Source organism: Dendropsophus ebraccatus, unplaced genomic scaffold (genome assembly GCF_027789765.1).
Source record: "Dendropsophus ebraccatus isolate aDenEbr1 unplaced genomic scaffold, aDenEbr1.pat pat_scaffold_934_ctg1, whole genome shotgun sequence".
NCBI lineage: Eukaryota > Metazoa > Chordata > Amphibia > Anura > Hylidae > Dendropsophus > Dendropsophus ebraccatus.
The window spans coordinates 2,500-15,704 of NW_027210534.1; the positions used below are offsets into that span (position 1 = coordinate 2,500).

The following is a 13,205-nucleotide window of genomic DNA, read 5'->3' on the forward strand; positions in this document are numbered from 1 at the left end:
TGTGTGCTGATTCATGTGTTACATCACAATATATAGCACATGTTTCAGTGATCCCGCGCAGATGCATTAACTGTATGGGTGGAGAAACCTGACGTGTGCATGATCCGGGGTGGACTTAGTTCTAGGATCTTTATGATCACATGCTTAGTCTCATATTAGGATACAACAGTGGCTACAATACGCATGTCTGTGGACTTAGTCTCTAGAGCATTTTCTCAAACTTTTTGGCCTTAACAACCCTCAAAACAGCCTTAATATGTCCTGTGCATACTACTGCTATTAATCTTTATTATTTTTTAAGAATTACATATATTATAATAATTTTTTTATTATTTTAATTACTCTTCTTGAAATTTTCTTCTATCTATTAATGGTTTTTTGTTTGAAAACCAGGGTTGATGCCTATGGATTTGAAAGACCAGAGGGATTTGATTATGTTTTTTATGAGGACTTTTATTCCCGCTACTTGACAATTCTTACAAGGAGAGCTATGAAATGGTCTAAAATGATGCAAAAGTCCACAGCAGTAGAGAAGAACATGAAAGGTAAAGATGTAAATTGCTGAGCACACCAAATAATGGATAACTTGTTTGTATGGAATAGTTACAATTAAAACCTATACAGTACTGAGGGAGCAGCTTTGCTGTAATAGTAAACTGTACTGTAACAATTCACTAGAGTACTGTTATTAAAAACACAGTGGTGGGTGATCAATTTCTCCAAAGCCTGTCTGCAGGTCGCACCATCAGAATCCAAGCAGTTTTCAGCATGTATTTAATATTCTTGTAAGAATGCAAAATTCAGAATACAGGCTTGATAAATAGTACCTAAACTGTGCTGACTATGCCTGCAATCTAATTTTAGAACTACTGTTATACACTTGTGCCCAGATTTATCAAATGGTGTTAAATAGACTGGCGTTAACTGCCCACAGCAACCAATCACAGCTCCGCTTTCAACTTTCTGGTAAAATGAAAGCTGAGCTGTGATTGGTTGTTGTGGGCAGTTTGAACCGGTCTAAATTTTACACCCTTTGATAAAGTCCCCCCCCCCCCCCTGGTGTTATGTTTACCATAGAGGATATTTTTGTTAAATTGGTTATTGTGCAAATGTTTATGTCGAAGGGATAAGAAAGTACACATGGAGGTATAAGAAGGAACTTTTTTTGCAATCAGGCTTTACAGCAAAAACATTTTTCCTGGTCAATTTATCGCCTTCTATACTGCAAACGTTTCAGTGGTCATACACTTTTATTAAAGGGAAAAAGTCAGCACGATTCTGCTGATATGGTTCCAGCTGCACAGTATAGGTTTTTTTATTTATTTATTTAGTGGACAGATGGAGGTGACACAGCAACATGCCTACCAGTCCTCCTAATTTAAACAGTAGCAAAATGTATTCAAATGAAAAGGCAAAAAAAGACGCGGCAACGTCAGCAAATCGAATCTCCTAGTACAAAACATGGGCGAATCAGGGGTTATGCCAAGCCCTCCCCCGCCATCCAGCAAGATTTTTTTTTTTTTTTAAGAATAAGAGCACCCATAACAAAAGATGGAGGAGAGAAAAAAAAAACACCCACACACGTATGAAGTGTGCACAGTATAGATCTACTGTGCAGCTCCCTGAGGCTACCAGCCGTGTCTAAAGCAGTAGCTTCACATCAGTGGGGGAAGGAGTATTTTTCTAGCGTGTGAGGCCGGGAAAGGGTGGCAACTAGTCATCTGGGTGGGGAGCTGCCCGTGACTAGTCACGCAGTGCAGGGATGATTGACAGGCAGAGGCGCCACTAATGGGTCTTACTGCCTGTCAATCATCCTTACATCTTCATTACTGTGCAGCTGGGATCTGTATCAGCTCAATTGTGCTGACTGGTTACCTTTAAAGTGACACTGTCACCCCCTATTTGCATTTTGACTGCTCTCCACAGGTGTAAAGGGTAAATGTTACAGCTTTCATTACTTATTTTATATCATACCTCATGGTGCTTGTTCTGGTAAAAAGTCGTTTTTAATCACCTGTGGATCGGTATATGTGGGCGGGGCCTCACAGCCTTTGTGCCACATCGCTCCGCCCCTATGTGTGACGTCATTGCTGTATATGCCCCGCCTCCTCGGCGCCCATTGGTGTGGGACAATCTAGGGGGTGGGGCCTAGAGCTTTAGACTGGCCCTTCCAATGGCTGTTGAGGGGCGGGGCCTATACAGTGATGTCGTCGTGGATGGGGGCAGGGCTAAGTGGTGCTAGGGGCGGAGCAAAGTGGCACAAAGGCCGCAAGCCCCGTCTACATATACCAATCCACAGGTGATAAAACAACTTTTTACCAGAACAAGCACCATGAGGTGTGATATAAAATAAGTAATGAAAGCTGTAACATTTACCTTTTTTACACCTGTGAAGAGCAGTCAAAATGCAAAAAGGGGTGACACTGAGCTTCTCACAGGATTGAATTGAGAAACTGGCTTCCTATGCTGTAAAATTCAGTTAGATGATCACATGGTAATGCCAGGGACCTGAACAGAGTTCGTAGCTCGGCCATAAAGGCCCAGTAAACTTTTTTTTTTTTTTTTTTAAACAGCACTTGTATTTATTAATGTTAATAATTGGCAAGAGAATTTAACTTTGGGAGTGCATTTTTAAAGTTTTTAACATTACCTGTCAGTAGTTGTGTAAAAAGTAAAAAGTTGTGTTACTTATATATTTGATACATATGGAGAAGTCCCTTATTGCTCTGTTATTGTTTTAGTGAAGAGATATATTAGGAAGGGCATTCCTAATGAACATCGCTCAACAGTGTGGATGATAGTGAGTGGAGCACAGGGCCAGATGGAGTTGAATCCTGGATATTATCACAGTGTATTATTGGAAGGAAAGAAAAATGCAAAGCTTGTGGATGCGGTTGTCACAGGTAATTCTCTGATATGCTATCAAAGGGAACCAATCAGCACGATTGCGCTGATATGCTTCCCAGCAGCAAAGTATAGCTCTACTGTGCAGCTCGCAGAGCATACCAGCCATGGCTTTACAAAGGGTATAAAGATGTTTTGTTATGTTGTGCAAGGCTGGGAGAGGGGAGGCAACTAGTCATCTGGGCAGGGAGCCGTCTCGCTAATGGTTCTCTTTGCCTGTCAATCAGCCCTGTGCTGACAGACAGAGAAATGTGACTAGTCATGGGCGGCTCCCCTTGTGTGGCATAATAAACTTCTTCTTTTTTACCTTTATAAAGCTACTGCTGCAGCTCCGCAAGCTGCTCATTAGAGCTATACTCTGCTGCTGGGAGCAATATCCACTCAGTCGCGCTGACTGGTTTCCTTTAAAACAACATGTAAATGTCATTGCAAAACTATTTTTTAAAAAGGGGGGGGCTAACTGGAGGACTTTTCACCTAAACCTGGTATCAATACATAGCCAGGTTCAAAGCCATTTGGCTGCTGATGCCTTTGTTTTGTAAGAAAAAAAAAAAAAAAAAAAATATATATATATATATTCCAAAGGATCGCCCACAGCACTTCAGTTTGTGTATCAAATAACGTGGTTTATTGTAACATAATTGTGCAGCACTGCATAACAAGTCAAGTGCGCACTTGTCACTTGACTTGTTATGCTGTGCTGCACAATTGTTACAATAAACACATGGAGTGCTGTGGGCGATCTTTAGAATATTGTGAGAGTCCTGGTCAAGACTACCTGTGGGCACCCTGTATTTCATTATTAACGGTAGTGCTGCTCAGAGATTATATATTATAATGTAATATATAATTATAATCTTCCTGTCTATCTCAATCACAATCATGCCCCCCTCTTGTCACTTCTTCCCCGTATACAGAAATCTGCTTGGTATCAATATTCATCAACTCAGACTCCCTTCAATCCTCACTATCCCCTATCTCATCCCTCACCTGCCCACAACACTCCCACAACACCCTGAAAATGACCCTAGACTCTGTAGCTCTCCCTTCTATCTGCACACCAGCCACAGATGCCAGCAGTCGTGGCATATGCCGAGAACTAACTTTCTTCAGCGATGCTCTAGGACTGCTGAATGTCTGTGGAGGAAATCTAGAACCTTAGCAGCAGCCAGACTCGTCTTCCTCTCCAGCCAATACACTAACACCACCCATGGATGCTTTTTTTTTTTTTTTACAAAAACAAAGACATTGCCAGCCAAACCTAGCAATGGGGCTTGCATTGAGCCTGGCTATGTAATGGTACCAGCGGTTTGGGGCGGGATGGGGTGGGGGGGTGTCATGGAAGGATACAGATTTGCTTTAACCATTTTCACATGCTGGGCGCACAGTATTTTAGACCTTATTTTGGTCCGGATTTTTCTTTTTTACTAGAAGTAAGTCTAAACCACAGGGAAAGGTTCAAATCCTCCCAGTTTTTCATTTGTGTCATGGTTTTGGCTAAAAGAGTGAACCGAAAAGCCTTAGTGAATTTAGTGGTGTTTTTTAATATAGAGACCCCTCAGTATGTAAAACAATTCTGAACTACAACTGTTTGGTTGTTTTTCAGATCTGAACAGAACCTTTCCAGATAATGTGAAGTTCCGTAAAAGTGCAAGTCCGTGTTTACAGCAGACTTTACACAATGTTTTAGTGGCGTATGGTCAACATAATAAAACTGTGGGCTATTGCCAGGTAGGTTCTGCCAGGTTGATATCTTTTGTTCCTGGGGTTCTTTTGCATGAAGTTTTATGGTCACTGCCCTTTTGAACAACTCTCCTCTATTTTAGAGCCTGTAGGATTCTTAACATTTTTGTAAATTTGTTATTTCACAAAAATTATTCATTGCCCCAAAAAAACACCTCTGAAGCCTCAGCTACTAAGTTTCTTCTGCCACTGCCATATACTTTCCACTGTCTGTTAGGGCTGATCCATCTCTTAGTAACAGCCTCTGCAAGATGGCTTATGGGAGGTAAGGATGACGCATACAATGTAGTCTGTGCAGGGGGTGGGAATTGGGGGCTGAGGAACACTTGGCTGTGCACCATAGAGGGGACTCTCAGGGGCTCAGTAACAGCAGACAAAGCCCTAAAATCACATTGTGACCACTCAGAAGACTTAATCTGATAAAATCATGCAGCTTCAAAAAAAAATATTTTTTTTTTGAAAATATGTATGTTTAAATTAAATAGCAGGAATATATGAAATTATTGCTGTATAAACTCCCTCTGCATCTGTTGTCACAAAACCTGATGTGACTACTATTAATAGACGAGAAAAGATTGGGCAGCTCTGTGGTTACTATTGTGGTCCGTTGTTTTAAAATCCTCTTCCTCATCCTGCCCAACTAAAAGTTATATAAATGTAATATACACCCTTCAGATGTATGCATTGCTGACACCCGTTTTTAGCAGCTGTACTCGCTACCAGAAGTAGTTAATTTGCCTCATTGTAAAATGTGCCACTCCTCCATTTTCTGACAGTGTCATCACAGTGGGGTGTGCTGTGTGTTCCGACTGCTCTGGATGCTGTCACGTCTGGCGTCAGGAAATTAGTGTTACATGCCTCCGTTCTGTGTACAGGGGCGTATCACAGTGATGCTAATTATATGGGGGGTATAAGGTAAAAACTGGACTGGCAAGGTGGGACGTCTTTTCTAGTACAGGGCGCCACTACTCACACATCTGGCGTGTAAAGAATGATGGGTAATGACGTTGGCATAAGCGGAAAAAGACCGTTTTGAGCAAGGAATGAAAGCAGTAACATAGGGAGAAAACAGGGTACAGGTGGCCAGAAAAAATAAGCTGCAATGGTATGTGACCATACAAACACGCATTTATTTATTGGTTTGAATTCAGGAATGCCGGATAACATCTTTAAATTTGATGAAGGGCAACATCTACATGGAGTTTTGATTTTCTCCCTTTCCTTAGATGGGTATCCATCCAAACTACACAAACATACTGGTAGGATAATTTGTTTGTAAGGATCGACATGTAGAACATGTTGGTGCTTTAGAAATAATGTATGGTAGTTGGAAAAAGGTTAACTGTGTTACAAATGGAGTCGTCTCAGCATAACTTGCCTGTTCAGCCAATCACTGGCCGCAGCCACGATTGGCTGAGTGGTCAGGTTCTGCTAACACGCTGTCATTGACCAGTGGGGTACTGTAAGATGCTGGAATGGGGGCTGTGGGGCACTGGGGTAGGTAAATCTTTCTTTTATTTATTTTTATACCAACCCCATCATAATCTAAAAATTATGAAATTATAAATACAGTAGTTTCTACAACCTTTTTGCTATCTGTTAAATAGTGTTTTTACTATGACTGTCCTTGAAACACTAATCATAAACTGAGAACGACGAATGAGGGGTGAACGACATTGAGGGGTTGAAAGGGGCCACAAGTTTTCTGTCTGGACCCCAAAACCACTCACTAATTTTACTTTTTGAACCTGCCAAGTAGGAAAAGCCTATTAAACTTCTTCCTTCTCATGTGGTGCCACCTTGTGCTCTCCCCTGGACTCGGGACTCTTTTCCACTTATCTTGCATCCTGAGGTAACACTACAGTGGTGAGCCATTTCTGGACCTCACCCAAACGCCTCCGTCAAAAGAACACCTGCCTGGATGCTTCCCCTTGGCGCTCTCTGTGCCATTCTGTTGTGGTCACCAATCAAGTGATTGACACCATCTTCAGTAACAACCATAACTACCAACATTGACAAGAGGTTTTGGCTCCCTTGTGTTGCATCTGGTTCTCAGTCAATTCATCAACACTGATTAAAGGGAACCAGCTCATTTGTGCTGCTTGGGCTTCCAGAAAGGCTTCACAGACATTGCAGCCTAGGATCCTATGGTGGTGTGAGCCCACTAGGGGGCTCTGGGCCTTCTTGCCTGTCAGTTACCCCACAAAGCGTGCTGACAGGACAGAGCCGTGACTAATCTCAGCTCAGATGACTAGTTCACAGCTGTCCCCCTGTGCGTGGGATTAAAAAGCATTTTACATGAAGCCTACATATCCCAGAACCCCTGACGCCATAGGAGACCCGGCTGCAAGGTCTTTGCAGCTGTTCTGAGAGCCCAGTCAGCACAAATGTGCTGATTGGTCCCCCTTAAAGTGTAGCTGTTGCTTCAAACAACTTTACAAAAATCAATGGTACACGTGTATAAGAAACCCTGCAATAGGTTTTATTAAGCAAAAAAGCACCCTTCTATACTCACAAGCATGTTTTCCCTCCTCCTCCTCCTCACCACTTACCTGTCTGTTATCATGGGAGAGCATTCTATAGCATAGGGAAGACAGGTTTGTACTGCCCATTATAGCCTATGGAGTCGGGAGGGCAAAGAGGGATGAGTCAGCAGGAAGAAGAAAGAAGCAGATTTTGTGGACACAGAAAGCGCTGGATTCACATGTTGGACTGCTCAGTTCTGGTCTGTGAACATTTGAAGGTTTGCTACAGTGAGGTAGGATTGCTGGATGTTTTGTGTGTATAGGAGCCAGCACAAAGGCTAGTCTGGATAAAGTTTGCCGGGAGGTAATAGGGGAAAATTCCATATATTTGTGATAATATTGGCAGATATAGTCCTGATCATCATATACATTCACAGGACAGCTTATCCTAAAAAGTCACCAGAAATAACAGTTACACTTAAAACTTACGAGAACTGAGGGCAGTATTGGAATCTCTTTGGGAGCAGAACATCTTAGGGAACATGCACATCGGAGTTTACTTTGACAACTTAATCTTTGCCATTAAGTACTAAACCGAACAATCTTCACATCTGCTGAAATATTCTCTTTGGAACAGACCCTTGTACTATTTCATCAGCAATTTATCTGTTGCCCCCCCCCTTCTTTGAGCAGACTGTGGAGACAGAAGGACCTACAGCAAATCCAAGGAAGTGGCGGTTGAGCAACAAGATGTTTAAAAAAAATTATAGAGAATTTGCACTATCCAGAAGTGGACCTGTTTGTAGCTCAAAACCATTCTAAAGTACCTCTGAATCCAAAGAACTCTTGCATAAGGCTAGATGTTGTAGTCCATAGTTGTCAGTTTAAAGTTGCTTATGTGTTTCTTCTGGGAACTCTTGAAAAGTAAGAGTCAAGGACACCAAAGTAATTTGAGTGGCCCCTCTGGCCAAAAAAGTGGTTCAAGCTACTGAAGAATTCAAAGCTGAGAGAACAGCACCTCCTGATTGTTTCAGTGACTCAGGACTTGCTGCATCATTGTCTCCTTGGTAACCTGGATCCCCCAAAACTGCATCTTACAGCCTGAATTTGGCATAGTCTTATAAACAGGAGAGACATGGTAACCAACTATTTCACTATTTAAATCAGGAATCAATATCATTTTTTTTAGAAAACATATGACATCACACCTATTCCCTCTCTATCTAGAAATGGAAATATCTAGTAAGAAGTAATTGTTTTCCATCTCTGGATAGATCAGTTTCATATTTTTTTTTTTTAATTGTTTACTTAAATAAAGGTAACCTGCTTTGTGATATGGATACAGCCTCACTGCCAAAAACAGCCGATATGTGCTCCCCATCATAGGTTACACAGTCTTGGGTGACAAACTGAAGCACCAATGTGGTGTTTTTTATAACTTTTATTTGTGTACCAGTGATGGGCAACGACCGCATTAGGGGCCTTTATGGAATCCAGGAGATGAATTGCGGTATAGACAAAAGGGAATAAACTTTCTCTAGGTGACTCATAAATACTAAATGTTATTACTTCTGATTTTATGATATCGCTCCATGGGGACTGTAGTTTGATGTAGCATTCCAGGAAGGGAAAAAATCTCTTGCCCAACTAGTTAAAACAGTCTGTAAGAACCCATTGCCAAGAAAAATGCCTGGCCAGACTAACAAACACTATTTTCTCTTACCACCCCAGCAGAAACATTATAGTATACTGGCAGGATGGGCGGTGAAAGTATCTCTTGATGAATATTCTGTTCTTTCTGTCTCCTGTTCAGCGGCATTCTGTTACTATGGATGCAGTTGCAAAGTTGGCAGGCATTGCTTGCTTGAATTCTTCCATGCTTTGGGAAGCAGACCGTGCAAAGTATCTCAATGAAGTCTTTTGGAAAACTACATGAGCCACTGAAAAAGTTAAACTTATTACTAAATGTAATTGTATTTCCATCCATTGTGAGCCCACACTGCAATTAATCAAGACTTGTTTGGATAGGGGACAACATAGTAGGAGTTCTTTATATTATTCATAAATAATATACAACCCTACTTCCAAAAAAGTTGGGAGACTGTAAAATGTTCATAAATGTAAATGAAAAAACAGAATTTATTGATTGTAATGATCAACATATTATTCACAATGGATCATAAAACACATCAGAAAGTGAGACATTTACCATATATGAAGAACTTTATCGCTATTTTATAACTTGATGGCAGCAAAGCATCGCTAAAATGTTGGGGTGAGGTGTCCTCCTAAGGCTGAAAAGTAAGGGGCACTACAAAAAAACTGGAGGGGCACTTTGCAAGTAAGTTACAAGACTGGATATAAAAAGCAAATGTTAGAAAGGCAAAGAGGCAGAAAAATATTCCTCACATTCCTTCATGTTCTCCAGGCAGTCCTCGGGCTGTATCCACCCTCTTCACGGAGCCACCAGCCTGCGGGATTTGAATGCTGATCAGTTTTGCTTCATACAAAGCTGCTTTACTCATCTCTATAAGTGACACATGCAGGCAATTGCAAACACTATACATTGTACTGTCTTTGGACCGGAATAAGTCTGTCAGTTTTTTTTTTTTGTTTGTTTCTTTTCCCCTCCTTTCCTGAGACTAAAATCTTTGGAATCTCCCAGGAAGGTGGATGTGCCTTTCCAGTATAGCCTTGTCTGTCCTTGGCACAAGATAGGAATGCAGAGAGTGCTTGTCGGCCAGTTAGCTGCCAGGCATCCTGAGTGATTGTTAACATTTTCACTGCTGATGACTCTACCTTTCATTTCTTTTATTTTAAATATTTTGCTGTACCTTTTTATAGAAAAACTAAAACTCCAAACAGAACTATATATAATTATGTTTTCACGGTGTAAATCTCCCAAAAGTTTGTTTTTAAAGAAACAATTTGTGTTTTTATTTTTACAAAGGCTGGATTCACATTAAGATTTATTCCATGTGCATATTGGCAACCAATAAAAATAGGATGGCGGCATACAAGTGCACATATTGGAGTGGGCATAATTGACTTCAATGGTTTGAATGTAGTTAGCTAATAACTAATGAGTGAGCATACTCGGTCGACCATAGTGTTCTATTGAGCATTGGGATGCTTGACAAAGAACCTTATGATGCTTGGATAAAGGGGGCCTTCACTAAGTGACAACCAAATGATAGTTCTGTCAGTTATGTTTGGCCTGCCATCTGGTTAAATGCTTGAGTCTTTCATTGGTTTTAATAAGGTTCTTTCCTTAAATCAAGCATTGATAATGTTCCAACTCGAGTAACAAGCACTCATGCATTTAAGTGCTTGCTCAACACTACAAATAATGTGTACATGGAACATTGCAGAATTATAATATGAACCCAACCTTATATAGTGCAGCAAGCTCTAGAGCATTCCTTGTGTATATGTATTTTAGAAGTTGTGGCATTTGTAGGTTTCTTGTAATCCTGATTCCTCTTTCCTCTATGATATGGCCTTCCCAAAGCAGCCTACTTTTCCCATGATGCCACTGGCTTTGCTAAGGTAGAGTGGAGTCTCATCACTGAATTTGAAGTTTTACATTAGTGCAACAAGTCATTTGAATAACAGTGGCTGAAGAAGTTGGGTGCAGGCCTATGGAGTCTGGGAAAACATGGATACAGCCATAGGCTATGGCTACACTCCCTAGGACTGCATCCAACTTCTTTAGCCACCAGTATCCAAATGCCAAACGATCGGATTCAAGCATGCTTGAGTTGCGCCGATCTCTACAAGTGATCAGATATTATGTTCCTAAGCTTATGCTATAGAGTATCATATGAGATGCAGTTTTAGTCTGAGTCATTGTGAGGAGCTTCTCCCAGTCAGATACTACAAGTAGGAAAGCAGTGTCAAGTTCTATCTCTTAGGATAAACTACAGCGTCTGCATACAAAAAAGACAAACATTATGGAAAGTGGATAAGTTTACAGGAAGTCGTCTACACATGGCAGGCTGCCTACACAGTGTAAATTACCAGTTACCATAGAGAATTACAGGGGTGAACTTAGCTGGGGTGAAACAGATGCAGGTATACTGGGAACAAGTTAGCATTATATGGACAAAAAGGGGAAAAAACACTGCTGTTAACTACTAATTGAAAACATGGCACAGTGTTAATTGGTGTTCTTTATAAATTTTCAATTTATTTGTTTCATAGTGTTCATTTGTTTCATAGTAATAGTACTGGATAAATGTATTCTCCAGTTTGCTGGTTTATTTTTGTGTATAATAAATTAGTATTCCAGTACTAACTCTGTAATGTGATATTTTCCAATGCAGAAGGAATTTGAATTTGCTTTGGCTACCTTGCTTATAAATGTGTGTTTTTTGTATTTTTTTTTTTCCCATTGTATAGTCTTTTAAGGATTTTGCCATATTAAACGTTTGCACACAGTGTAGTGTTGGTCTACTTGTACCCTAAATAGGGGAGAGGTGTACATGCCCTTATTTTCTTCCTCTTTTAGCACCTGCTCTTTGTCAAATTTTTTTTTTTATTTTTTTAAGAAACTTTGTAATTGGGTTTATTAGGCAAATATGCCATTATCGGGCCCTGCCTGTTCTGGGGAGGGGGAAGGCGGGAGATAAGTCACCAGCAGAGAACACTCCAATTAGCCATAGCACGCAATGTAAAGAATGGCCGAGGGCAGCACTTTACATTGTCTACACAGTCTATTTTAAGCGGCCGCTGTTCACTGAATAGTAGCCGCACAAAATTGACATGTCAGTTTTCTGTGCGGACGCATTGGAACTCTGGCTGTAGTCTATACTGTGTGTATACGCTACAGCTGTGGTTCTATAGGCTGTTATGTATCGGCTGCTGTAATAAAACAGGTATATTGAAAACCTGCAACAATGGCCATTGTTTAACGCTATAAAAACAGAGCCAATTTCCATTTTTGCTCTTATGTTTTTTTCCTCCTTGTCCTTTTAAAAGGCCACAGCACTTGCATTTTTTTTTACCTAGAGACCCACATGAGGCCTCACTTTTTGCATCACTAATTGTACTTTGCAATGACAGTCTTAATTTTTGCATAAAGTATTCAGTAAAACCAGAAATTTTTTTAGAAATGTGTGGTGAAATTGGAAAAAAAAAAAGCATTTTTTTTAATCTGGGGAGGAGGGGGGGGGGGGGTTGTGTTTACGCTGTTTGCCCTAGGGTAAAACTGTCTTGTTATGCATGTGCATGTTCCTCAAGTCAGTATGATTACAACGATATGTAACTTGTGTAACCTTTTTATTTTATTTGATGGCTTTTAAAAAATTTAAAACCTTTTTTAAAAAAAAAAATGTTCCTTAAAACCGCTCTATTACCATTCTTATAGCGCTTTTCTTCCTTGGTCTATGGGTCTGTGTAAGGTGTAATTTGCGCCATGATGTGTACTTTCTATCGGTACCTTGATTGTGCATATGCGACTTTTTGATCACTTTTTGTTAAAATTTTTCGGGATTTGATGTGACCAAAAATGCGCAATTCTGCACTTTGGATTTTTTTTTCCGCTTACACGATTTTTTTTTTATTAATAAAGCCTTTTTTTTACACACATACTAGAAGTCCCCCTGGGGGATTTCTAGTATCACTACACTGATCTCTCATAGATTGATGAGATCAGTGTTCTATTGCTTTGGGCTGCTGCAGCCCACTAGACCACCGGGGACCGGAAAAAGAGCTTTTTAAATGCAGCTGTCAACTTTGATAGCTGCATTTAAAAAGCTAATTAACGTGCGTGGCGATCGGACCATGCCCACTAACAGCCGCGGTCCCGGGCTGCAGATAGCACCCAGGATCGTGGCGACTCAGAGCGGGGATGCTGTGCAGCCCTTAACGACGCCAGGGCGTACATTTATGCCCTGTGTCCTTAAGGGGTTATTGATTACAAACAGTGTGTGAATATGGCCTGAAGCTGCGAAAATCCTTACTTTCTGGTCCAGATGCTTAGAACAAACTTCCAGCAGATGTGGTTGGTAAATCTACAATAAGAATCTGAACCTGCCTCGAAAAAAAAAGTATCTATCCTAAGATAATAAGAAGGGAAATACTAAAAGGGCA

General features: G+C 40.7%; 1 protein-coding gene across 1 annotated transcript in view; it reads left to right on the forward strand.

Moving 5' to 3' along the window:
- Positions 1–395: 395 nt before the first annotated feature.
- The window catches only part of LOC138781136 (growth hormone-regulated TBC protein 1-like), a 44,511-nt gene continuing 31,701 nt past the window's right edge, over positions 396–13,205 (forward strand). The window contains exons 1-3 of the mRNA XM_069956765.1: positions 396–545; positions 2,742–2,903; positions 4,511–4,635. Of these exons, the coding sequence (XP_069812866.1) occupies positions 491–545; positions 2,742–2,903; positions 4,511–4,635 (342 nt within the window). The 5' untranslated portion in view covers positions 396–490. The remainder of the gene's footprint in view (positions 546–2,741; positions 2,904–4,510; positions 4,636–13,205) is intronic.